Source organism: Spodoptera frugiperda, chromosome 1 (assembly GCF_023101765.2).
Source record: "Spodoptera frugiperda isolate SF20-4 chromosome 1, AGI-APGP_CSIRO_Sfru_2.0, whole genome shotgun sequence".
Classification (NCBI taxonomy): Eukaryota; Metazoa; Arthropoda; class Insecta; order Lepidoptera; family Noctuidae; genus Spodoptera; species Spodoptera frugiperda.
In genome coordinates this window covers 6,844,726-6,870,094 of record NC_064212.1, presented here as the reverse complement: position 1 = coordinate 6,870,094, position 25,369 = coordinate 6,844,726, and the positions used below count along the sequence as shown (strand labels likewise).

Here is a 25,369-nt window from a genome sequence, read left to right as displayed (position 1 = left end):
CGGGCAGGTCGCTACTTTACATTCTTATTCCAAATTACCACCATTTGTATTTGTAATTTAATATAAGTGTAGTAATAGATTATCTTAAGGCTATGATTATACTATTATAAGGTAAATGTTACTTGAACGTGAAATGTATGTAACTCTTTTTGTGTACAAATTTTCGAATAAATTTCAATTTCAATTTCAATTTCAATTTCAATTTCAATTTCAATTTCAATTTCAATAGTCGAAATATTTTTTCTTAAATTTTATCCATAGACAATCATTTCGCATCTATATTTTATAGATCAATGGTAACTTTCGTCATTGAAAAACAAACTACCCACGTCTCATGTCGTGCTTGTATTGATGGGCGATTTGTCGGATAAATACTCAAAAATGGATAAATACCGAGTAAATACTAAGTATTTATCATCGAGTATTAATATAAGTGGATTATATATCTAGCCAGTATTTATTGGAGAAATAATCCATCGCTGCGTGCGTGTGGTCATGGCGTCTTGCGTATCCTCGTCACGGTGATATCGATTTTTTTTCCAAATCTGAATTTATTTCGGCCAAGTCTATAAATAGTTTCGACCATGAATCCACCTTAGGGATCCGTAACGTGTACACACAGATTTCGGCCTTTCGATTTAATTTGACAACTTTGACATTTGACAGTTAAGAATTACTTTCAATTTTGACATTAAAATTAAATCTTTCATCATTCTATTTTCAATGTGATAATATGGAATTTTGTGACGACTCGCTCTTTAGTTTCATCTCAACCATAATGTGATAGTTTTTATCGGGTGACACGTTTTCTAGTTAAGTAATTACAGAAAAAAACCTGAAACATGAAGGATACGAAAGAAAGGACAATGTCTGGTAGCAGTACCATGCTGAGTAATGACTACACGGCTGCTTTCAGTTCTATTAATGAAAGACCGGTAGATGATATTTCCTTAGAATTTTTTTACAAACCACATACGATTACTTTGCTGGCAGTATCTATTGCATCAGTAATATATACAGCGTTTGTAAGGTATATTGAATTTTTTTATATTACTTTTAATTCAACTACGATAATATCTTAGTGATGTAACCACACTCTTATGTTATCAAAACTTGTGATTTCTAAATTGATTGTTTTTTTATCCCACTGTATATGCTTGTTTATCTTTATTTAGGCACCAATCAGTGGGTTGTCTTATATTATGTTCATTTAAAGAAAACTTGGCAGTACATTGTCTGGCTAAAAGGCAACCTTTGTTATTGAATCAGAAGTAAATATGTGATTCATATTATGTGGACAGTGGGAACATAAATCTAGTCTATTATTAACTGGACACATTAACTACTGGATTAGAAAGCAAATACTTTGCAGTTGTTAGTATAGATGCTGCACTGACTCTACAACCCCTGCCTCTATTACTTAAGATTATGTCTTGACAAATGTGTGTTAATTGAAAGTAATTTTCTTATATTTCTAGAGATGAATCCAGCATTCAAGACAATATATGGTCAGGAATATGCTGTGTAGTTTTCTTTTTCCTCATAGTATCTGTTCTAACATTCCCTAATGGACCATTCACACGACCACATCCAGCTGTTTGGAGAATTGTATTTGGCGCATCAGTACTGTACTTACTGGCACTGTTGTTTCTATTATTTCAAAGTTACTCTACTGTTTATGAAATAATGTATTGGATTGATCCAAATCTGCGCAACTTCCACATTGATATGGACAAGGTAAGCCAGTAATAAATGTAATCATCATCATTACAATCAGTGTGTCATCTTAGCAGGTAGATTTTCAGGAGTAGGGGAGCACTATGAGCAGTAAATTAAACACAAAAAATGCAACACACCGTTTCCAAGCTATGGTCCTATAAATGTTCTTGGCTTCATTGACAACACTAGATTTCCAAAATAGTAGCTCAGATGAAAATCTATTCTTGAAAACAATTTTGTTGTTACTCTATTCGAAAGCTATGAGATGGTGTAAAAGAGAGAAAGAGAATATAGTGTGTTGTAAAACATACAGAGGAACACAACTCAGAAATGGTGCATTGTCGGACCATGTATCTCAGAGCCTAAATGGTATTTAGATTGATCATGTAGATGAAACATCAAAGATCTATTTTTGATATAGTTTAGACAAGTAATAAATAACTAAATGATTACAAATTCCATACAATTGTTAATTCAGATCATTATTTAAGCAGAACATTATCATAATCTCCTTACATCCTTTAAATATTATGTAGATTAGATTTAGTACAATAACATTATCTAATCTTTCTTTTGAGTAAAATCTTTCTATTGAAACAAAACAGATAAATATCTTGTTTCTATTTTTTTTTTTTGCTAAAATGTACATCTCTAATCCATATTGTAAACTATACCATTGTAGGAATAATCCTACATCTTTTTTTTTTCAATCTGGCATCTTTTTTTTTCAGGAGTATGCAGTCAATTGCTCGGATATAAGTTTGACAAAAATCTGGTCTCATGTCGATGTGTTTGCCTGGGGACACTTTCTGGGATGGCTCTTTAAAGCCATACTATTTAGACATGCAGGATTGTTGTGGGCTATTTCTATAATGTGGGAAATAACTGAAATAGCATTTGCACATTTGCTTCCAAATTTCTTAGAATGCTGGTGGGATTCTGTTATATTGGATGTTTTAGTTTGTAATGGTCTAGGAATATGGTGTGGGCTCAAAATTTGCAAAGCCTTAGAAATGAGAGAATACAAGTGGGTCAGTATAAGGTAAGTTACTTCCTATTAATATTATAAATGCAAAAGTTTGTGAGAATGTATGTGTGTTACTCTTTCATGAAAAATCTACTAGATGGATTTGGATGCATCAGAGATAGAATATAGTCTGGATTAACTCAACCCTTGAGTTGAATGAGAGTTGAATCTTTATCCTGTGAACACAGGTGAAGCCGCTGGCAGAAGCTAGTACATATAAATTATACTTACACATATGAACTAACTATTGTATTAGAATGTGCTTTGGTCCTATCTCCCATGTATGAATAATAAATAAGTCTAATGTTACCTATAAATAGATCAAATAAAAGATTTTGAAACACAAGTTGAGATTGGTTGTTTGTATTGGTAGTTTGCAGCTTGCATTCATATCTTTCTGTACATTGTTAGTCATACCTGTTTAAACTTTTTTGTCTTGCAATCAGTAACAGTTCGATTATTTCAGGGATATATCATCTACTACTGGTAAAATAAAGCGCGCAATACTGCAATTCACACCTGTGCAGTGGACACCCGTCCGGTGGTTAGATCCAACAAGTACATATATGCGATTCTGCGCATTGAGTCAATTGGTTGTGTTTTGGCAAATTTCTGAATTAAATACGTTTTTCCTGAAACACATATTTGAGATGCCACCGTCGCATCCCCTAGTCATCGCTCGACTTTGTCTTATAGGAGTAATTGTAGCTCCATCCGTAAGGTAACACACTTTTAAATTTTAATAGACACATTGTAATAATTTTCTTCTTGATATATTTTCTTTTGTGTTTAGTTTCGAGTTTCAATTATTATCTATAATATAAAAATAAGTCAGGTTTTCCTTCCTGACGCTATAACTCCAGAACGCACGAACCAATTTCCACGGTTTTGCATTCGTTGGAAAGGTCTCGGGCTCCGTGAGGTTTATAGCAAAAAAATCAGAAAAGTTTTACATTGGTGGCGAAACGGAGTTCGCCGGGTTTGCTAGTTAAATATACATTGCGTCCCTGAAGTCCACGTAACTTTAAAAATCCTTTTCCAAACTAAAGCAGTTGATTCAGAATTTATCTTTCCATCTAACGGTAACGCTATTCAGGTATTCGTAAACAAAAATTATTCAAGCAACAAGAGTCAAAAGACTGGCACAGAATGTACATTTCTGTGGATAAGTCTCTGTAATTAAAAAAGTGTATGACTTAGATTTTTTTTATATATTACTGATAGCTGTTAGAACCTTGCCGATCACCTAATGCTAATAGAACGTCGACTTCAGGGACACCCTGTATAAATATTTTAAAAGTACATACTTAAAGTAATTTTAAATACTAATCATTTTTGTTATTTTTTTTATATTAATAGTTACTTATTAATTGCATTTGGTTTCAGGCAATATTACACATATGTTACTGATCCGAATTGCAAGCGTGTTGGTACCCAGTGTTGGGTATACGGAGCCATAATGGTGACTGAATCTATGCTTTGCATTAAGAATGGCAAAGAACTTTTTGGTCAAGCTCAAGTGTGCAATGTAATTGTATGGCTAGTCATTCAAATTTTAGTATCAATTGGCTGTGTGTATGGTGTAGTGCTCTATCATAGATATTTTGAGGTGAGTAAATATTGTACAAGTAATAAAACTGGGTTCTTCAGAGCAGTAGTTGCTCAGTTCTAGTGGCGTACCGTGTCCGTACCGTTAGGTATTTCAATTAACCTATGAAACCCGACAAGTACCAATATGACTTGTACTACGTTATTATATTTAGACAAACAACTTACGGTGAAAGAAAACGTGAGGAAACCTGGACTTCTAAATTAAATTTCTAAGTTTGAAATCGCACAGTCGCCTTCAACGAGTTTGGTGATTAATACTCGATTCTTCTCCGTGAGAGATGAGGCCTGATGATGACATTAATTCTAGAGAACTCTTTGGCAAGAATATCATTATTTTTACCTAGTTTGCTGTCTGCTGTTTAATTATGTTTGAGAACATGAAAATAATTGACTGCACGATTTGGATAGTGGCTGAGGAGCTGCGAGGTCGATTTTCGGACGGAAAACTCTTTGTACAAATTCATGAAAAGAAGAACCTCTTCATAATGAACTGCTCCTTTCAACCCTCTCACAGGAAAATACCTGGATGGTTCCATGAAAAATGAGAATTCCAGGACTCGAGGTGGTGCTCTAAAAGTCCACTCTAGGATCCGGTAGTAGAGTCCAAGTTTTCTCATGAAGATTATCTTCATCGTATGTATCGGGCGCGTTAAAAACGGGTGCCTTAACCGCCAGGCCATAATTTAGTACACTTTAAATAGGCTCGTTTGGCGGCTTTGAAACCATAGAAAGTTTTCAAGACCGCCGAAGGTCTATTTAATAAGAAAAAATAATCATGGCCCGGCGCTTACTATCGGTGCCGCTCGATGCAGCTTGGGCGCCATACAGCGACTCCGGGCAGCTTGGGGCACCTGAAACTCCTACCTCGGTAGTTGTTAGCACATTTAAAAACGCTAAAGACGATCTCTTTCAGGGTACCCAACATAAACCTCGGCGTTTTTAAGTGTGCTTTCGATTATCAAGGTAGTTTTAAGGATCTCGAAACAGGCCTCATAGGCCGAAGCACCTTGAAGTTGCTTCAGGTGCCCAAAGCCGCCTGGAACGGCCCTAAAGCGCCCGAAGGTACCTTAGGCTGAATCGAAATGCATTGTCGAAAGTGAGCGACGTCTTTTGGCGGACCAGATATTTAATACTAAGTACAGTTACCTACCCTGGCGCGATCATCCCCCCTACACCCGGTACGCCACTGCTCAGTTCTATGATTTAATTAATGTATACAGAACAGTTCTATGATTTAATGACACAAGTAGCTAATAATGTATGTACATTATGTTACAATGTTAAAAATCATTGGTTTTAATTTTATTATTTTTCTTTTACAGCCAAATAGTGACTCAAATACAGAAAGTCCAAAAAAAGTTGATTGAAAATTTTGTAAGTATTTAAATTTAATAAAATCACTGTAATCATATATGTTTTGCTAGCGAACTAATCGTGAATGTAACAATAATATATCAAAGAACCACCATATATGTTTTATTATAAGGAGAATACCTAAACATATATTATATGGATCAAAAGCCTATAATCGATTAAAATAATGTATGTGTGGCAATGTATAGAATATACATAGAATATTCCAAATTCAATTATTGTTTTCGATGAAACCATCACCAAAAGTTGTATCTTCGCCAGTTTATCCTGGTCTAGCTTTTGTGGTTTTCCTCGGATAAAATCACTTCGTAGTGTATTATTTTGGAATGTATTCGTCATATGCTTCATTAGTAACAAACACAGCAACAAAATTAATAATATGCTATACAGATTGTAATATGCTGCAGGCTGCTGGCCTCTTCGGTTATGGTTTTGGTCAACACTAGTAGCGAATTTGCCTTCGATCAACTGGTAACGTAATAAAGATAACCCATCACTAATAAAAACACGTTGCAAAAGTGACCCAAATTGACATACACACTCACAATGTATAACATACTGATAATTGAAAAATACCTCAATAAAACATTAATAAATTATTATTAATCTTGTGTATAATGAATATAGTATTATAATGAGCCGAATTACAATCCACGATTGAGTATCGAAATACGAGGATAACATCGCGGCGTCGAAATATTAAGATCGCTAGATCTTAATATTTTTTACTTCCGCGCGGTTTCACCGGCTTTGCTCGGCCTATTGATCGTAGCGTGATGTTATAATTATAGTATACTAGCTGTTGCCCCCGGCTCCGCTCGCGTGTTGGTCGCTTTTCGCATAACCATATATCAAACTTAAAATAATAACTTACAGAAAAGAGTAGACGCAGCATTACACGTTATTTAAGTGAAACCTACTCACTCTCAATAAAAAAGTGATAAGTTACCGTATTGCTACGTCTTTTACAATCTACACGTGAATAGAAGTAGCCAGGACTTTATTGAAATATAATATGTAATAAAGCATACAAATCCTCATCTACACTAATCTACACTAATACATAATAAAGAGGAAAGTTTTTTGTGAGTTTGTTTGTTTGTTTGTCTTGAATAGGCTCCGAAACTTCTGGACCGATTTGTGTTTGTACCTGTGTGTGTGTGGAGTGACATAGGTTACTTTTTATCCCGGGAAAACTGACGGGATGCGTGGGAAGTGCTAGTTATATTATAAATGCGTTTTTTTTTTGTTATTCCTTCACGTCAAATCAGCCGAAGAGAATAACACATAGGGTAATTTATAATAAACACATCATCAACATGTTACATAATTATATTATGTTTATGAGTACTGTTCAATTATAAAATAATTAGGATACGTTACGACACGACCGTATGTTCTGTCGAACAAATGCTAAACTGACTGTCGGATTAGTTTTAAACCAAAGCTAAAACCACCAATCAATCAATTTCAAATTGTTTACAACCAAACAAACGACCGAAAAGCAAACCAACAAATAGATAGAACTCAATCAATTGATAGACAACTAACGACCGACAATTATCTATTGACCCCATAGTAGTCATTATATAACTGAGAATCTTACAACGCGATCTAGTTTGATGACGTATGTAGGTATTTCATCAACGCCATCTATCGAGCACAGTGTTCAACACTTTCACCGCGCCCGCGCACACTGTGTTATTTGTTATTTTGTTACCTCTTTACAAGTTTTAAAATTAAGATAATAAGTTATAAGAGATATACATATATTTTTTGTGAATTATATTAACTAATAGATATTAAGTCGTAGAGTTTAAAAGTTTTGAAGCAATGCGTGAAGTAAATGTTCAATTGGCCATAACTTCTTTTTTCCTTAACCAATTTTGACGAAACAAGTTTTGACAAACCTCCCTAGGGCAACTCTCAGAGTTGACTTCTTAGATTGTGCGGACTATAGTTAGTTATAGTTGATCGAAGGAATTTGCGATCTCTTAATTATGATCCATTATGTTAATTTTTGGGCATCCTTTGCCGCATTTATTCATAAAATAAAAAATTGATTGTAACTAAAGTGTATTTATAATAGTTTCAGAGTCAATGATGAAGAGAAGATTTTCTTTAGTTAATACTGCGATGACCATTTTAACCACCCTTTGACATCGATGCATCAAGTTCCAGAATGCTCAGTGAATTCTTATTTAACATAAGAATACTCATTAACTTGAGTGATTGTTGTTATAATTGCCTGGCTTTCTATGATAGACTGTAGGTATGTAAGTCTACTTTGGTAAAGATGTGATTTTACAGTGATGTATATAGATTCGTAAAGCTAATGTAAACGGCCAAAAGAAAGTCGACTTGCTACTTCCTATTGTTAAAGTTATGATTAATCCTGTTTGTACCGCATATTTAACATACTGCCCATAAAAGGGCCAACATATTTAGTTCCCGCTGCCCGTAGTACCGACCCACCATGTTAGGCATATGTTGATATTTTTTGTATCTACTTACGTGGACATATTATGTGTGTACGTTTGTGACGTGCAATGTTTCAAAGTCACAATAGAACTAATGAAAGTGTCGGCAAAGCGCTTAAATTATGTCTAATACAGATGTCCATACAATATCAGGCAATCTACAAATTTACAACAGAAAAAAGTTTATAAATCTAATTCACAAAAAAGTAACGAAGTGGTTTATTTGTTATCAACAACACACTTAATCACTGTAATTTAAGAAGGTACTACCTACATGACTTAGATTATTTTTTCTGATAACTATTGTAACTTTTCTGATTGCTTGGTATCGTTTGTACATCAACTTCAGGGATATCTTGTATCTAAAATGCTATAATTATGTGAAAGTTTTAGCGCAATCGCCGAATAGTCAAAAATACGAATACTTAAGTATAATAGAAAGTGTGTCGAATATGTCTAACTTAGTAAAATATAGATTATTGTGTGTTTGTGTATTATTCTAGGAAGTTTTGTGAGTCCTATTGAACTATAAGTATTCTAAAATGCTGTTAATTATAATAGGCATTAATGCAGCCAATATTCCAGAAATTGTGTTCTATGTGATAATGTGATAAATTTCTTACACGACAGTGGAGAGCAATGTGACGGATATCTATATAGGTATATTATACCTATCTAATTTTATACTTAAATTACAATCTGTAAATTAGGTAAAATTATCCATGAATATTTAATAATAATTTCATCCGGTCATGTTAATCATGTGCATTAGCACAGCTTGGAATATTTTTCTATTGATAGCCAAGTCCTGAAGCTGACGCCACCTGCAATAACTACAACTATTACAAGTGGTGTTAATTTCAAGGACAACCGACAAAATATATTTCTAATACTTCTAATTTATATGTTGTGTATGATTTAAAAAATTATACTTGGTTAACTAATAGTAATTCATAATGGAATCCAATTCTTTTGTTTTTCCTTTCTTCCATGGGCTTCATTGTAGCTCCACTGTTTTAAGTACAAAACAGTAAACAGAGACAAAAATAATTCGAATTAAAAATGTATTGATTTCAAAGGAGACGTAGGTAGGCTTGTTTACCAATTTACGTTTTTAACGTCTCGTCTTAAGTAGTGATTTCTAGGGGATATCCACATATAGTCGAAACAATCTAAAAGGTCAACTTTGACATTTGTCGGATAACTAATAAGTCAGTGTAATATAATAATTAATTAAATTTTTTCAGGTTTAATTTAACATATGATCTATCTTTGTATAATAGTTTGGAGTTTTAAAAAATCTGTTTGTCATGTCATTATTACGTCAATGCTCTAGGCAGTCTCACACCATTTTAGAATTTCCTGAGATAATATTATATTTTCTGATCCGATGATTACAAAGTCTTTATTTTAACTTAATATAACTTAAGAATAGGTAAGCGACCGATTTTATTTACCTTTCACTACAAGGCAGCTGTCGGAGTTAGCCTCTTAGATTGTGACGACTAGGTATAATAATTATATTTAATTTTAGTGAGTGAAAAAGACCATCCAAATATGTTAGTTAGAACAGTTTTAGTAAGAACCTAATAATATTTTCGTCATCTAAAGTATCATCAGTTTCGGCTCGAAACAGGAATAGGAACGAGGTGGTTTTTAGTTAGTAAGAGTCTCTCTCGCCCCACCCAGGTCGGAAGAAATCATTGGATAACCACTCCAAAAAAAGGCTACAACCAGGAAAATAAGTGATAGAATACATCACTGGTCACAGATGTCATTTTTTCCCATTTGTCACAGTGGTGACATCTGGACATAAACTTAAGTTTGTGGCCCAAGTATTCAAACAAATATTCAAGTGGTATTTCAGATGACGTAAACATCAAAGGTTTTGCTAAACTACTGTTTAGTTATTTAATTTTAGCCAAAAAATATATATCCAAATACTATTTAATTTCTTAGATATAATGATTTGTAGCTACGGGTACATACTGTCACATGTTAGCCCGATTAGGTACAACCGACAAATGTTGTTATTTTGTAATTGTAGAGAAAAATTGACTTTCCAAAAGTTTTACGATTAGCAACTCCGGAGCGGATCGTCACCGCCTTGCGTTCCCTTCCCTTAGGCGTCAAACAATCGTCCTCTTCTTTATGTTGGTTATCACGTAACGTAAGCGGAGGGCTTAGTACAAGTTTTTTTTTTTTAACGAAATTAATACTTTACCACGTTTAGGGAAGACGTTATAATTGGCTTGTTCCAATAAACCAACTATGTACTATGTCATCTGATCAGAAGCACGTTGACTCGGTTACAGCTAGCGCCAGTCGATGCCGCGCTTACCGCTCGCCGAGCGCTGGGTAGCGGCTAGGCGGTAGTTGCATCATTTTGAAAATAAAAGTGTAGTAAACGGTTGTCTCTGTTCATAATTCATGAGTTGGCTATTAATAACTTGATGAAGAGTAGAAAAAAAAAGAAGAGAAGAATAAAAATATGGGCGAGACGAAATATATCCTCGTGGACGAAAGTATGTAGGTAAGCTAGGTACGGAGAGCCATAAACGCGAGGACATTAAGTCGACCTCGCACCGTACAACGGCTCATGTGCAATGTGCATATCTGAAGCAAGACGATTACGTTACGACTCCTACTAAACCGCCCGATTTGATACGGTGACGATCCCTTTACGAGTTGATATGTGTACGACGATCTACCTTTATGTACCTAAGTAAGTATAGCATTGTCAACTTGTTCACAAGTAAAGTGACCACAATTTCTGGTGGTACCATAATGAAGTACCTTCCTACAGACTTTTACTAGGTACTTACTTATATGGAGGTGGACGCTAGTTAGTAAAATAAAATTGTAAAAGGTGTCAGTTCTCCCTTATAATTATGATCAGTGAGCGTCTAGTCTGCCACTCAACTTCCGTTGTGGTCTGGAGTTACAGAACGCAAAATTCGCCGGAAAGAATTTGAGTTTTTAGTTTTTGTAACTTATCAAATTTCCGGCGAATTTCACATGCTGTATTTCCTGACTGCAACGGTCGCGCCGCGACAGATGTAATTTTGCCAACTGCCGGAGTTCATTCTTTAATTACGAATACTCTCAAAAAATCACGGTATATCTCCTTCTATTATATCAAAGGTATGTAAGCACTGTACTAGGTTAACTAGGTACCTAGGTCTAGTAATTCGAAACATCTTTAACTGGCTTCTCGGACTTGCAATTTTTCATATTACAAAACTATGTAGAAATGTTTACGCTTTGGCTAAACAGTAACCCCGAAGCCAGAAAGTGCAGTAGTCACCACTAGCTTTGGAACCACTGAGGATAAATCGGTAAAATTATACTACATATTTTGTAGGTACTTTAAGTCTGTGCATGTAGTATAACATTTATTTTCTCGATTATAGCTAACATTTTTTGTCACCAGGGTGACAAATGAGAAAAAACACATCCCGACTATCAGTAGAGTATACATATACCAAATTCAATATTTTTAGTACATAGTAAAAAATAAAGTTAAGCCTATCATGGCCTTGCTTGCGCGTTGTATGAACTTTCCGCACATTTAACAATGTGTTTATTCGAAGTAAATTATAACGATTACTTACACATTATTTACAACTTAAAATACCTAAAAAAAAGAAATAAAAACTAGGTAACTTAAAACTAAAAAATATAAAAATTAAAACTAATAAAATTAAAAAAATATTCTCATTAGGCGTCGAAGCTGTGGTCGAAGTACCTACTCGTAGGTACCTCTTATATGTAGCAACCATTAATATTTGTATAATTACATCCCCACTGGTAATAGGGATATTTTGTTTCATTTGTCACCATTGTGATAAAAACAGTAGCTACAATCGGGAGTCGGGATAATACGTCACTACTAGTAACAGTTGCGATTATGTTTCTTATTTATCCTTTGTGGTAAGGCCCTATTCAAACAAGCGTTTTTTAACGTCATGTTAAAAAGCGTTTAAAAAAACCTAACTACAATTTATTTATTTACGTCTAAAGCCTAGTATTAGGCTAATAGAGACACATCTCTACATACCTAATTTGTTTGACCCACCATGTTTTTCTGCATTGTAAATTGTAATACATTATTAGATAGATATATTACGTGTTTGTCTAATAACTTATAAGTTCTGTAAATTAAATCCAGATGTGTTAATAATTGAATATGCAATTTTAATTTGAGAAACCTAATTATATATTTTCCAAACCATTGTATTACCTTTTTCTAAAAGTAGCTGTTGAATTACACGTTGTTGTTAATGACAAAACGATTTAATTTTAAATTAATACATAGTAGGTACCTATAACCTACAGAGGTGTCATTTGTTATTTTACATTTTTGAGATATACCCGATTCAGTGGCGTTGATAGTCAAATGAACAGCAGAGGTGTGCTGCTCTTTACGATGATAATCGATGTAGGCAAGCAAATTGAGGCTTAATTTATACAAAAAAAAAATCTATTAGGCAAAATATGCGACATGTGTCCTTTTCGAAATTGCACATTCAATTATGTTATTCTTACAGAGATATATTACTAAGTCTCTATATTACTGTTTCTAGGGTATAGCTACACTAGATCCAGCGCATTGGTCATCTGTTGTGTTGACTACTCAAAGAAATGTTTCGTTACATGTAATATAATCTGTTTATTTTTAAACTTACTGATCTGTGGCAAATAAATATTTTCTCCTTTAAATTATTATAATAATTATTTAGTGAACCTTTCCTTTCCTCTCTGTTGGCGCAGCAAAAACCTACCAACCATGGCGCCAGATCCAAATGTCTATCATGAAAATGCTGTTTGTTTATTAATATCCCCCGAGTAATGCTAACCGTAGTTAGCGCAGTGGCTGGACTACCTACTGGCTGCGCGCAACGTGTAGTGGGTTCGATACCCGTACTAAGCAACTCTTTGTGGTCAAATTGTCGTTTCGGTTCTAACTGCAATACTCACAGTTATTTAATGGTTACTTAACCCAGTCCTTAGCAATTGTTTTCGATGCAAAATCGTTACTAAGGAATAGTTTAAGTAATCATTAAATGTATCTGAGTGTAATTATGTTATGAAATTGGATGTTTGCAAAAGCATCCACAACGCGTCAGTAGAAAACAGTAGTGTGGGGCAATGGTTAAACAAAATGACAATAAAATTGAAGTCACTGGCGGAGAAGAACGAACAAGAAACTGCAAATTGAGGTAGTGAATACACTAGCATCTAGTTGAGTAACCGTACCTAGGTATGTGGTATAGAAGGCAGGGTACGGGTCCAACTTCAAGAAAGCTTATTTGCTAGAGACTCGAATCTCTCAGCACTATAAGCTACTAGGTATAATTTCAGATAGGGTGGATTCATATTTTTGGAACTTTTAATTTAGAAACAACTCTGGAATAGTTCTTGTGGCTGGGATATCTAAATCACATACAGCTCTACTGCTGGGATATCTAAATCACATACAGCTCTACTGCTGGGATATCTAAATCACATACAGCTCTACCTGTTTCAAGCGCCATGATCACGGATTAACTCTTTTGATGAGTTTCCGATATTTCGGCACTGTTTCAAGCGCCATGATCACGGATTAACTTGAAATAGTGCCGAAATATCGGAAACTCATCAAAATTAATAAACATGGTAAATATCCCGTCAAAAGTTCTAATAATAGTGTTAGTGACCATGTCAGTTTAAAAACTTATATCTACCTACTTTGTTCCGATCTTTCATTATAATAATATAGTTATGTCTAGATGGAGTGTCAAGTCACGAAAGTTTAATTGCAGTGAACTGTTCACTGTAATGCACTTCCCCCGTCAATTAGCACCATAGATGAATATAAATACTGACGTACAATAATTATTAGTACCCACCCATTAGTACCAATCGTGTCAACTAGGTACTAGGTACCGTCACCACTTGTAATGCACGCTGCGAATTAGATATGTAGGTCCGAAAACAAGAAAAGGAAATTGTAAAATTGGTAACATGCTCCTTATGTCCAAATTATAAAGGAAGTTTAAGAAGTAATAAAAAGATAATTTATCTATCGAGAAGTAATTAAAAATTATGATTATTTTATTTAACTTGGCCAATTGTCGCCATATTTTATTAGTGCTACCGATTTTTTTTTTTCAGTTTTTCCCGCTGAACATGTGAAGGCTTTTTTATTATTTACTAGCGACCCGTCCCAGCTTCGCATGGGTACAATGGTGATAGTCATAAATATCCATCATTTTAGATGAATATAACCGTTTTCCCCCCAGAGGGAAGAAAACGAGTATTTCAGATCTTGCCGAGGCTTGACCTTTCGGAGATAACTACCCCTACCCTAGTGTACACACATACTTACTACTTACGTACTTTATCCTTTGTGTGAGTGAGATCTGCTCAGAAGGCGTGCCTCGCGTCCCGCGCATGCGCGGGACGCGGCGGCGGCAGGCGTGTGTGGCGCGTGTGGCGCGAGCGCGCTCTTGTTAGTACCTAGCTCCGAAAGCCGGCAAGGACTTGCTCAGGTCAAGCCTCGGCAAGATCTGAAATACTCGTTTTCTTCCCTCTGGGGGGAAAACGGTTATATTTCAGGTCTGTGCCTTCGGCTTGACCTTTCGGAGACGTGTCTATCTTCTGCCGGCGCCCTAAAGCGTACTGTGACCGGGTAATGTGTGCCAAAATAAAATGAAACACAAGTATCTTGACATATAAAAAAAACAAGAGATTTATTGTCCTTAGCTAAGCTGACAAGCTCTTTTACATTATGTTTCAAACTAAACTTAAAAATAATCCTTTCTAAATTAACAAACAAAATAATGAGATCCAACAGTAACATTCAGTCTTAATTGGAATGACATAAGTTTTAATAATCGACTAGGAGGTAACAAGCCCAGCTACATTGCTGTAAACGAATCACTAAGAGGGTTCATTTTACTATATCTAGGTTGGCTTACTGGCTTGCAATAATGCTTGAAAAAATTATCGGAGCTTCTCCAGTTCCCCCTCTTTAGAATGTCATCGACAGGCATATAATGTTGGAAATTATTGGAGGCCACAGCTGATCGAATCGAGCCCGGACTACTAGTTATTCCTAGTTCTGAAAAAGGTACTTTTAACCAGCCGGCGATAGTGGCTCGTGAGGCTGCTTTTACTACGCCATGTGTCGTTATAAACAAATGATGCAAATCAGTTCGTGCCATTCTTCTTTGTTTCGATAAGTCGATCAAACAATTAGTCCATTTAACTAAGCTTAAACTTGGATCGCCTGAACAGCTTAGCTGCCACCCTGATTGACGAAATTTCGAGTTATCAGTCTTTGAGCCAAATCTAGGCCAGAAGGTTATCGAGGAATCAGATCTTTCACAATGTCTATCGTCAATGCTCAAAAGAGTAAGGTCATGAATACGACGTCCTGACGCCAACAACAGAAGTATCGCTAAATGTCGGGAGACCTGATAAATACTATTTCTGTCAGGTACATTCGTATTTAACCACTGAATTAAATCATTAACATTCCAAATTTGCGACTTTGACACTGTCGCTGAACATCTTTGAATGTTAATTGCCTTTAAAATGGCCGCCACTAAGGGATGGCTAGCTAGTCGATTCTCGTGAGTAGGGTCCGCTAAAGTGACCACTACAGATTTGTGCACCAAAATTGTAGCAGGCGCTAACTTTTTAACACGTGAGAGGTATCCTAAATAAGTTGCTACATCCTGAGGGCGAGGACTGCAAGGTGTTATCCCATTTTGTCTACACCACGAGACCCACTGTTTCCACGCAGCCGCGTATGTTCGCCATGTGGAATCCCGCCAGGCAGACTGAATTAACTCAATGTCATTAGGGTCCAGGCCTGTTACCAGCCTGCCCCACCCCGTATCTTCCAAACCTCTAAAAACAACTCCGCTACTTTTGGTGGTGGCTGGTTGGTTGACAGGTCCACTAGATTCTTGCTCAGATTGAATATCTGGTAAGGTGCTTCTACTGCTCTGCGTTTGAGGTCGTTTCTCCAAAACACTGATTTCCAGCGTGGGGCCACTACTAGGTATATCCCGGACGCTCTGTTGAGGTGGTGAAGAATTCTGGGTATAAGCGGTGGAGGGGGAAATACCCATGCTAAGTGGTAATCCCAAATTCGGCTGAATGCATTGATGTAATGAGCCTGGGGGTCTCTCGCTTCTAATGAGACATAAACTGGAACTACTCTTGACTGACTCGTGGCAAACAGATCTATCTGAGGGGTGCCCCACCTCAAAAATATTTTGCGAGTGACCTCCTCCTTCAGGTGCCAATCCGGCAGAACCTTGTTTCTCGACAGGCTGTCGGCCACTGAATTGTAACGTCCTGGAAGATAATATGACTGGACTGTTATATCGTGAACTTTTGCAAATAACAGTATCTTCCTTGTCATTTCCATAAGCAACACCGACCGTGTACCTCCCTGATTTCGCAGGTAAGATACTACTGTTCGGTTGTCGGATTGTATCATAACAGACTGGTCTTTCAAGATATCCTGAAACTCCACTAGTGCTATGTAAATGGTAAAGAGCTCCTTTCTGTTTATGTGCCACCTCAATTGATCGTCTGTCCACTTTCCTGAATGATGAAAATCGCTCAGCTGTACTCCTCAGCCTTCGTCGGAGGCATCGGTGCTTATGAAAATCGTTGGTTCTGGCACAAAAATCTTGCTCGAGTTTACGACGTTTTTCATCCACCAAGAACAATCGTCGAGTGCCAGCGACGTTAGTGCAATCTTTTGGCTCGGTCGATCTTGTGACAGCTTTCGACATGCCCTTTGAAGGTGTCTGGTATGCAATCGGCCAAGCGGGATTACGAGTGACGCGAAGCCTAGCCTTCCTGTCAGAGCTGTGCCTGTCCGCCAAGACCAACGCTTTGTTCTTAAGAGTAGATCTAGATCTGTCAGTAGTCGGACTACCTTTTCGCGTGGTAACCACTTTTGATTTATTTCGGTGTTCCAAATAATGCCTAGAAATTCTATTTGTTTCCTGGGATTTACTACCGATTTTTGTAAGTTCACGCACCAGCCAAGGCTTTGTAGAAGATTTACCACATATTTGATCTGTCCCTCCAGTAAATTTGGATCTTGGTTCGCGAACAGAAAGTCGTCTAGATATACGAGAACTCGAATTCCCCTCTCCCTCAGGTAACTCGCTAACCACTTGCTGACTCGGGCGAACGCTAATGGCGCGCTGGATAGCCCGAATGGAAGGGCCGTCATCTGGAAGATCTCGCCTGCATAAGCGAATGCAAGGTATCTGCGATGGCTTTTCTTTATGGGGATATGAAAATATGCCTGACTGATATCTAGCTTGCCCAGATAATCGTTCTCCTGCAGAAAATTTGGAATGTGATTCTGGTTTATTAAGCGAAACTTTGCAGGTTTGAGAAAAAAATTCAGGCGACGAAGATCGAATATTTGCCTCACTTTTCCGTTGGTTTTTGGGATCAAAAACATCCGAGACAAGAACCCGTTTGCGGCATCGCACTTCTCTACTACACCTGACCTTTTTTTTTTTTTTTTTTTTTTTTTTGAGGGGGGAAAATCATCCAATGACTTTTCTCGCCTTGGGTGAGGCGAGAGGGAGTGTCAGACTCTTACTGACTAAAAACCACCCCGTTCCTTCTCCTGCTTTTCGAGCCGGAGCCCCGGTAAACCCGCTAGGTAGTCCGCAGCTCCGGGTCAGGCATCAGCCCTATTGGGCCCCATCTGTGGTGGTCTGATGGCTCTTTGAGGCGCGCGCGGAACGCGACGCGCCGCACGCACGGGTCTGGTTCTGTTCGGGCGGTGAGCTACCCTTGCTCGCCGTCCGCAGGCCCGCACTTACGGTGGCCGGAGATCGTCTCGGGATCCCCTACGCCCGGAGTGTCTTTCGCGACGGCTGGGGCGTGAGGAGGTTTGTTCTCTCACGCGCCCCGCCTTCTCTACTACACCTGACCTGCGGAGAGCTTTTAATTCCTTGGACATTGCATTGGAGTTTCTTGTCGTAAATCTTTCTTGGTTTTCGCGCAAGGGGACAGATGGTGGCTTTGTTGCGAATGGTATTGTGTAGCCAGAAATTATCTTTAGGATCTTCGTTGGGGCTCCTAATCTTTCCCATTGCCAAAGATAATTCATTAATTGTCCCCCGCGAAAATTGTCAATACCTGCGTTTTGGGATCTTCTGATCCCTTCCGGGTCGGCTTCGTTGCTTGTTAGAAAACTTTGGCCCTCCAGATCTACGGCGGGTTGCTGGCTGAGCTGATGCATTATGTGATGATGTTGAAGGGGGGGCGCGCCAGGACTGCTGTCTTCCTCTTGCTGGGTGCGACGGAACTGTTGGTTTACGAAAGGACTCCTTATTTCCTTTTCGCTCCGAAAACCTGTTGTTGATACTTGGGAACACCTGTGTCAGTCCCCCGTTATCCCTCAGAAATGTTCCCAATTGCTTCTCATCAAAAAGATGAGTTGGAGATGGTGGAATGCTATGTAAAGCCGCAGCTAGCAGGTCATTCTTCGATTTATAAGCTCTTCGTCTTGCTTCTATGGTTTCTGCGCGATGAGCGCAAACAAACTGCAGCAGATCATCCGACAAGATCTTAAACTGGGAATCATCAGCTAAAAGCTTACGCAGTTCCTCACCCGCATCTGGACATTTCTTCACAATATTATTTAGACCATCAGCCAGTGCCTTCCTCTGCAGGAGCAACCCATGGCTAATAGTGCCGAGCATACCTTCCTGTTTAACAAGGAAAAGAGATGGTTGACTTTTTACAGTTCCGAGCTCTACGTTCACTTTTAAGGCACTAAAAACAGGAGCAGCCTGTAAACGTTTTTCGACCTCCTTGTATCGGATCCGGTTCCAGCCTTCCGAGCCAAGTCTTTGACAATTGATGCCCTCTTTCCTAATCGATTCAGAAGGCTCAGGTATCGGAGGGTCCATCTCTTTTATACTGGGCCGGAATTCTATCTCAGTGGCCGTAGACATTTCTGGACCATTCGGAAACACATCCATATTAGGAGCATACCATGAGCAGTCATCCGACTCAGACCCTGAATTTTCCTCCAAGTCAGAATAGTAGTTTTCCTTATCCGAGTCTTGATCCATAGTCTGAGCCAGACTGGCTGGCTGCTGTTGCTTGTCAATCTTTTCTAATAGGAGGGAAAACATGTTATCCATCTTCTTCTCCAAGTTCTCAATCCTGTCCTGTGATGTTGAGGGCACTGGTGATGCTCGTCTCCGTTTCTGCGAATGCGTAACCTCATACGCAGACGAGCAACTTCTCCTTTTACGAGTCGATTTTTCCGACTCAGAGAGGCTGCCCGAAAGAATCTTATTCGCCTCGTACCGGGTATGCAGCAAAGGCCGTAATTCCTCCACTGACTGTTTGAAGAGCTCGGTGCGAGCCGCCGATCCCCTAATTCGGTTTGCGATCGAAGGTGGCCCCAAAATGAGGGAGCGTGTAAAGGCCCAATCAAGCAACTTGTACCTTATTTCCCGATAGCCCTTTTCCGACAGGTGATCTGCTTCCGGGTCAAAGGCTCTCACTAAGCCGACTGTGGGGAGGGCAAACACCAGCTTATTTAAAACGTTAGGTTCCGGTTTCTCACCGAAAATTTCTTCCTTTGAGGCATTGACGACCTCCCATTGTGTCCAGCCCTTGGGTAGACACTCCTGCGCCAAGTGTTTCACACGCTCCAGAATCGCCTCATCTTGTTCGGTTTCTCCGCACTCATCCAGCAACTCCCCTAGCGTTGTGTAACCTGCTCCCTGCGCCATCTGAAGCAAGCAACGAGATCGTTACTAAGCTGTAGCCGGTAGACGCAGGCGGTACATTGGGTAGCCTATTATTAGCCCGTTAGTTGTACTGTTCCACAGTCAGGCCACGTCGCTCCATAATCTAGCTGCGCGGATCTTTGATCCAGCCGCGCGGCTCAACATTCGAGCCGCGCCTCTCAAATTTCGAGCCGCGCCGCTCAAAACCCGAGCCGCGCCGCTCAGAATTCGTGCCGCGCCGCTCAAAATTCGAGCCGCGCCGCCCGAAATTTGAGCCGCGCCGCTCAACCTTTGAGCCGCGCCGCTCATAATTCGAGCCGCGCCGCGCAGTTAGCGAGGCGAGCATAAAGCCGAAAGCTTGCAGCGGAGCGAGTATCTGACATTTATGACAGTAGCCGTATAGCTGACGTGTCGTATAGGACAGATACCTTACGCACCCTGTGGATGGAATGTCCGACAGAGTTGTTCAGCATTGGTTGCGATAGCGAACCGACATGCGAACAAAAATGCAACGTGGCCATGCAAAGCAAGAAGATTTATATTTACACCCAGCAGATTCCTTTAACAATAAAGACACTCACAAAAAGAATAAAATAAAAATAAGAAACTTACCATTTCGTTACATCGGCTAGTAATCCACTGGCAAGTCACTTAACACTTCACAAACGTTACAACAACGTTACTCGTTCGCGTAAAATAGTAGTCTGTGCGCACGCTAGCGTTGGTAATAGCGTACTAACAAGAGCGCGCTCGCGCCACACGCGCCACACACGCCTGCCGCCGCCGCGTCCCGCGCATGCGCGGGACGCGAGGCACGCCTTCTGAGCAGATCTCACTCACACAAAGGATAAAGTACGTAAGTAGTAAGTATGTGTGTACACTAGGGTAGGGGTAGTTATCTCCGAAAGGTCAAGCCGAAGGCACAGACCTGAAATATAGGATAAAAAGGGTAAACTCGTTGAATAAATAGTCAATTACTCAAGTATTAATCCGTTGAATATCTATCCTTCGCCCCTCACTAATGACAAGTGACATGACAGTTGACAGAATGGTGACCTGAAACTGTTTATGTGGCGTGTCGATTGGTAATCGTACCTATTTTCTGTCATTTCATTATTAATATTACTAGTTCCAAAATGCTGCTACCGATATCAAATTAACTCATCTAATGTTTTTTTTGTTTTACATGTAATATTCCTATACAAGTGCTATTATTATTGTTATAATGGAAGATCGCGCAGCTAAATTGGCGCTAGCACGAAAAAAGGTAAATTTTTCATGTCAACATAAAACTCGACAAAGTTTTTTTTTAGTTATTTTACAAATTTACGGTCATATATTTAAACTATAAGGCCAAACCTGTGGCCATTACTTTATTTACTAATTAAAGTAAATTTGGCCAAGTAGTGACAGTAAATTTGGTCGGACCTTAATAACATAAATATTGAGGTGAAACTTACAGAATGTTGAATTTATATTCCTTAACTGCATCAGGAATCAAAGATTTATGCAAAAATAGGAATTTAAATTAACTGAAAATATTTTATTCATTAATTTCTGTTATCTGAGGTTCTTAATATAGGTATAATGATTATTGAGATATAATAGATTGTTTATAATTATTTAAATAAATGTTTCAGCTTAAAGATCATCAAGATAAGAAATTAGTTGGTGGTCAAAAAGAGGACATATGTAAATCTGAAAAATCCGAAGCCTGTTTGATAGTAAGTGACAAAGAGTCCTTAAAAACAGTGGTGAAAACTGATGATGAAGTCCTGGAAAACATACAAAGCGCACAAGAAATACAAAACCTTATTTTTGAAACAAATAAAAATAATGATTTATCATCTACTATCACAAATACAGACGATTTAAGAAAATCTGATGTAACTGAAAATAACATAATCCCAGAACCTGGTTTAAATATAACTGAGATTTTAATTTCAAATAAAAGAAACTTAGAATTACAAGTTCATCACTTACAATCATCATTAGAACAACTGGAACAGAAAAATGCTCTAGTAGTAAATGATTATAAAATATGCAATCAAAATCTTAAACAGTTGGAACATGAAATTAATAATATCAATGACAAATACATGAAAGCAACAGAGGAAATAGCTATAAAAAATGCAAAACTTAATGAACTTAATTCTCTTCAATTAACATTGTCTGAGGAAAATAGCAATTTGGCTGAACAACTGGAATTTACAAAGAGTGTTTTACATTCTAAAGAAGCAGAAAGTGATTCCCTCCATAAGCAATTAACAAACCTCCAAAGTCAATATGATGTCATACACTTGCAGTTGCAACAATTAACTAATGGCTCACCAGTTACACCACCAGCTGAAAGACCTGTAAATGATGAGATTACACAAGCTATGTCACAAAAAATATCTGTTTTAGAGCAGCAATTGACTTCTTTGCAAAAAGAAAGGGATCAAATCAACACACATTATGAACACTATGTTGCTGAATTAAATGAACAATTAAGCTCATTAATTAGAAAAAATGAAGAACTTATGCGAAATGTTGAAAATTTGTCAAACAGAGAGAACAGTTTGATTGAACAAATAAGTGACATGGAAATTAGGATACAAAATTATAACTTAGATAAAAAAAACTTTGAAGTGGATCGTACTACTACCACCATCAAGGATCTGCAAGATAATTTGATGAAAGCTCTGGTGAGTAATTAGGTATATTAGAATACAATGTAATTGACTGACAATAATTGCTTTCCTAAAAGCAGTTTTAGTCAATCATTTATATATCAACACCTATCTACAGTATACATTGTATATATAGTTAGGAATTGTTTGGGAGCTCCGAGATTAAAACAACTCTTAACAGGAACAATTTAATCATGTAATTGAAATTCATTGAGTAATTGAAATTGATTTCTTACAGGATGATCTTAATGAATTGAAAACAAAGCATGAAAATCTTCAAAGTCAATATGCAGAAAGTGTTGCCAAAGTTCAGGAACTCTCAGACGTTAAGGAAGCTGAATGTAATCACGATAACATTAGCCTTTCCAAGCTAAATGCCGATATGACAAGTGATAAAGTTGCAGCTCAAAGAGCCACTGAACAAAATAAACAGTTGAAGCAAGATATTCAGCGTTTGGAAGATGCATTTGTCAAAATGGTATATGCTATGTATATGCTTCAGATTTAAATATTTTGAAAATTATTTGCTATTCTATTTCATATTAATTTGTGATTATAGACAAATGTTTTTAAAAGGCTGATCAACTCTAATCAGAATCTTGACAGATGACAGCTGAGTTGTTGAGTTGCTGTTACAGTTGAGCCTTAGGCTCTTTCGATTTAGACGGTTCGTGTCGGACGGCTACCGTGCCACTGCAGTGAGGTAGCGGCTCGACACCTAGCGACTAAATTGAAACCGAATCTGACTGCCGTGTGTTTATATGTTAGTTATGTTTTAAATTTATTTGAGCAGTTACCTCATCATCTCTGACGAAGAAACATTGCTGTTAGTGCTCTTGTTGAAAAATATCAAACAGAAACAAAAACAAGGCCCCTGTCAAAAGCATCACCGATATTTTCATAAACATCTTATTTTGATCAGCCTTTCAGAAACGGGTGTAATTATAGTAAGATTACGATAATTACTACGATATAAATTAATAAATGAAACGGTTATCTAATAAAGTATAATATTTTTTTTAGAGTAAAGATAAATTGGAACTGACAGAGAAAATTACGGCTGAGAAGTATCTGAACAGAGAACTTACCATTAAATTATCAGAAGTAGAGGAAAAGGCCAAAGATATGCAAATTAAGTTGAAAGCTAAAGATGAAGAAATGATGAGATTGCAATCGAACTATCGAGAAATTCAAAAGCAATGTAACGATTTAATGAATTCGGATAGAAACGTAAACACAACAGCCTCAGAAGTAGAGAAACCAGTTTCTGAATTAAATATAGTTAGTGAATCAGATGCACATACTGAAACAGACACAGACTGCAAAAAGTTACTGCATGAAACAGATGAAAGAAATGAACACACTAATAGCCTCCAGCGAACGGACGCGATGGTCAAACTTCAGGACCGTTTCCTCAAGATAATGGCCGAAGTAGCCGACTTATCTGATGAGAAGCATAGGTTGGAACATATAATTTTACAACTCCAAAACGAAACTGATACCATTTGTGAATATGTTGCATTATATCAACAACAGAGGAGTTTGTTAAAACGCCGTGACGAAGAAAGAAGTGCCCAGTTAAAAGTTTTTCAACAGGAATGTGGAAAACTGAAAAGTGAATTAGACGAACTTAGTGGCCTTCTTATTCGGTTTGCTGAAGATAAAGAATTATCTTCCTATTTCGTAACCGAGTCGAAACGCATTGATATGGAAAGGGTAATGACCTTACTGGCCAACCTTAAGAATAACTCTTTAATTGATATCAATAAGAAAAATATTGAGTTTAAGAACTTTTATCCTTGTAACTGTTGCTCCGGCAAACTAATTGATGTATAATATAGAATATAATGAAATTAGTTAGATTTGATTACAATGGTGGTCCACTCGCCTAGCCATCACTAAGTTAATGTTTGTTTGCACCTGATGAGATCGCTTTCTATCTTCGCTCGACCTTGAATTGACGAATGAAGTGGTGGGCGGTGCCGGCGCCGGCGCAGGCAGCCGAACAACATCAAACGCACCACTAACTTAGGGGTTACACGTACTGTTATCGCTTTTTTATTAGATGACATTTATGGAGTATGGCTCAATGTTTTTGCTGGATTTAAGCAATAAAATTTTAAAATGATCAGGCGGATTTTCCTCCACTGTACATTATCGGCACATAGTCCTTTGAAGCCAGAGATATTCGAATGAAACGCAGTACCTCAGACTCAGAGCGAGACTAATTTATTTCTGTTAAACCTAGCACCCTAATGTTTTGCCGGTAACGACACCATATCGTGATGTAACTCGATCCCAACACCACCTATCAACCTATATAGTAATTATGTACAAATAATATTTTCAATGGTAGTATGGCGCTGGAAATAAGTGCATCTTGTTGTGCACTCAATGTTTACGAAAGCTAACACTACACACTTTGGAACAAACAGCTAGCTTCACTGACAGACAGACAGACGGACAATTCAATTTGACGTTTTAAATGTAAAGAAAATTTGATTAATTGAAATAAATACTTATAATAATACGACTAATAAAAAAGGAATTTTAACAATTATTGAATAAAATTACACGATACTTTTTTTTACATTTGATGGGTTGACGTTTGGCCGCTATCTCACCTGATGGTAAGTGATGATGCGGCTACTGTGGAAGTGATGATGCGGCCTACGGTGGAGCACGTAGACAAGACAAGACACC

At 37.6% G+C, this 25,369-nt stretch overlaps 4 protein-coding genes across 5 annotated transcripts; 2 read left to right on the top strand and 2 right to left on the bottom strand.

The window, feature by feature from the left end:
* The first annotated feature begins 669 nt into the window (after window positions 1-669).
* On the top strand, window positions 670-12,933 carry LOC118273108 (phosphatidylserine synthase). Of its 2 annotated transcripts, none has more exons than XM_035589891.2 (7): window positions 670-1,030; window positions 1,479-1,737; window positions 2,451-2,761; window positions 3,213-3,467; window positions 4,133-4,355; window positions 5,680-5,731; window positions 7,821-12,933. In XM_035589891.2, exons 1-6 carry the CDS (start codon window positions 843-845, stop codon window positions 5,722-5,724), a joined length of 1,281 nt encoding a protein of 426 aa, XP_035445784.1. In that variant the 5' UTR covers window positions 670-842; the 3' UTR covers window positions 5,725-5,731; window positions 7,821-12,933. The 2 variants fall into 2 exon arrangements, with proteins under 2 accessions (XP_035445784.1, XP_035445785.1); XM_035589892.2 differs by having other exon boundaries at window positions 693-1,030; window positions 7,827-12,933.
* Window positions 12,934-14,558: 1,625 nt separating this feature from the next.
* LOC126911272 (uncharacterized) lies at window positions 14,559-18,338 on the bottom strand. The gene is made up of 2 exons (XM_050697422.1): window positions 18,177-18,338; window positions 14,559-17,744 (listed from the first exon to the last, which is right to left on the bottom strand). Exons 1-2 carry the CDS (start codon window positions 18,336-18,338, stop codon window positions 15,114-15,116), a joined length of 2,793 nt encoding a protein of 930 aa, XP_050553379.1. The 3' UTR covers window positions 14,559-15,113.
* Window positions 18,339-18,377: 39 nt separating this feature from the next.
* On the bottom strand, window positions 18,378-20,933 carry LOC118267083 (uncharacterized). Its single transcript, XM_035580856.2, has 2 exons — window positions 20,607-20,933; window positions 18,378-19,997 (listed from the first exon to the last, which is right to left on the bottom strand). Exons 1-2 carry the CDS (start codon window positions 20,607-20,609, stop codon window positions 18,378-18,380), a joined length of 1,623 nt encoding a protein of 540 aa, XP_035436749.1. The 5' UTR covers window positions 20,610-20,933.
* A 108-nt stretch (window positions 20,934-21,041) lies between these two features.
* Window positions 21,042-24,795, top strand: LOC118273377 (golgin subfamily A member 2-like). Its single transcript, XM_035590313.2, has 4 exons — window positions 21,042-21,261; window positions 21,635-22,681; window positions 22,905-23,144; window positions 23,690-24,795. Exons 1-4 carry the CDS (start codon window positions 21,220-21,222, stop codon window positions 24,500-24,502), a joined length of 2,142 nt encoding a protein of 713 aa, XP_035446206.2. The 5' UTR covers window positions 21,042-21,219; the 3' UTR covers window positions 24,503-24,795.
* Window positions 24,796-25,369: the final 574 nt, after the last annotated feature.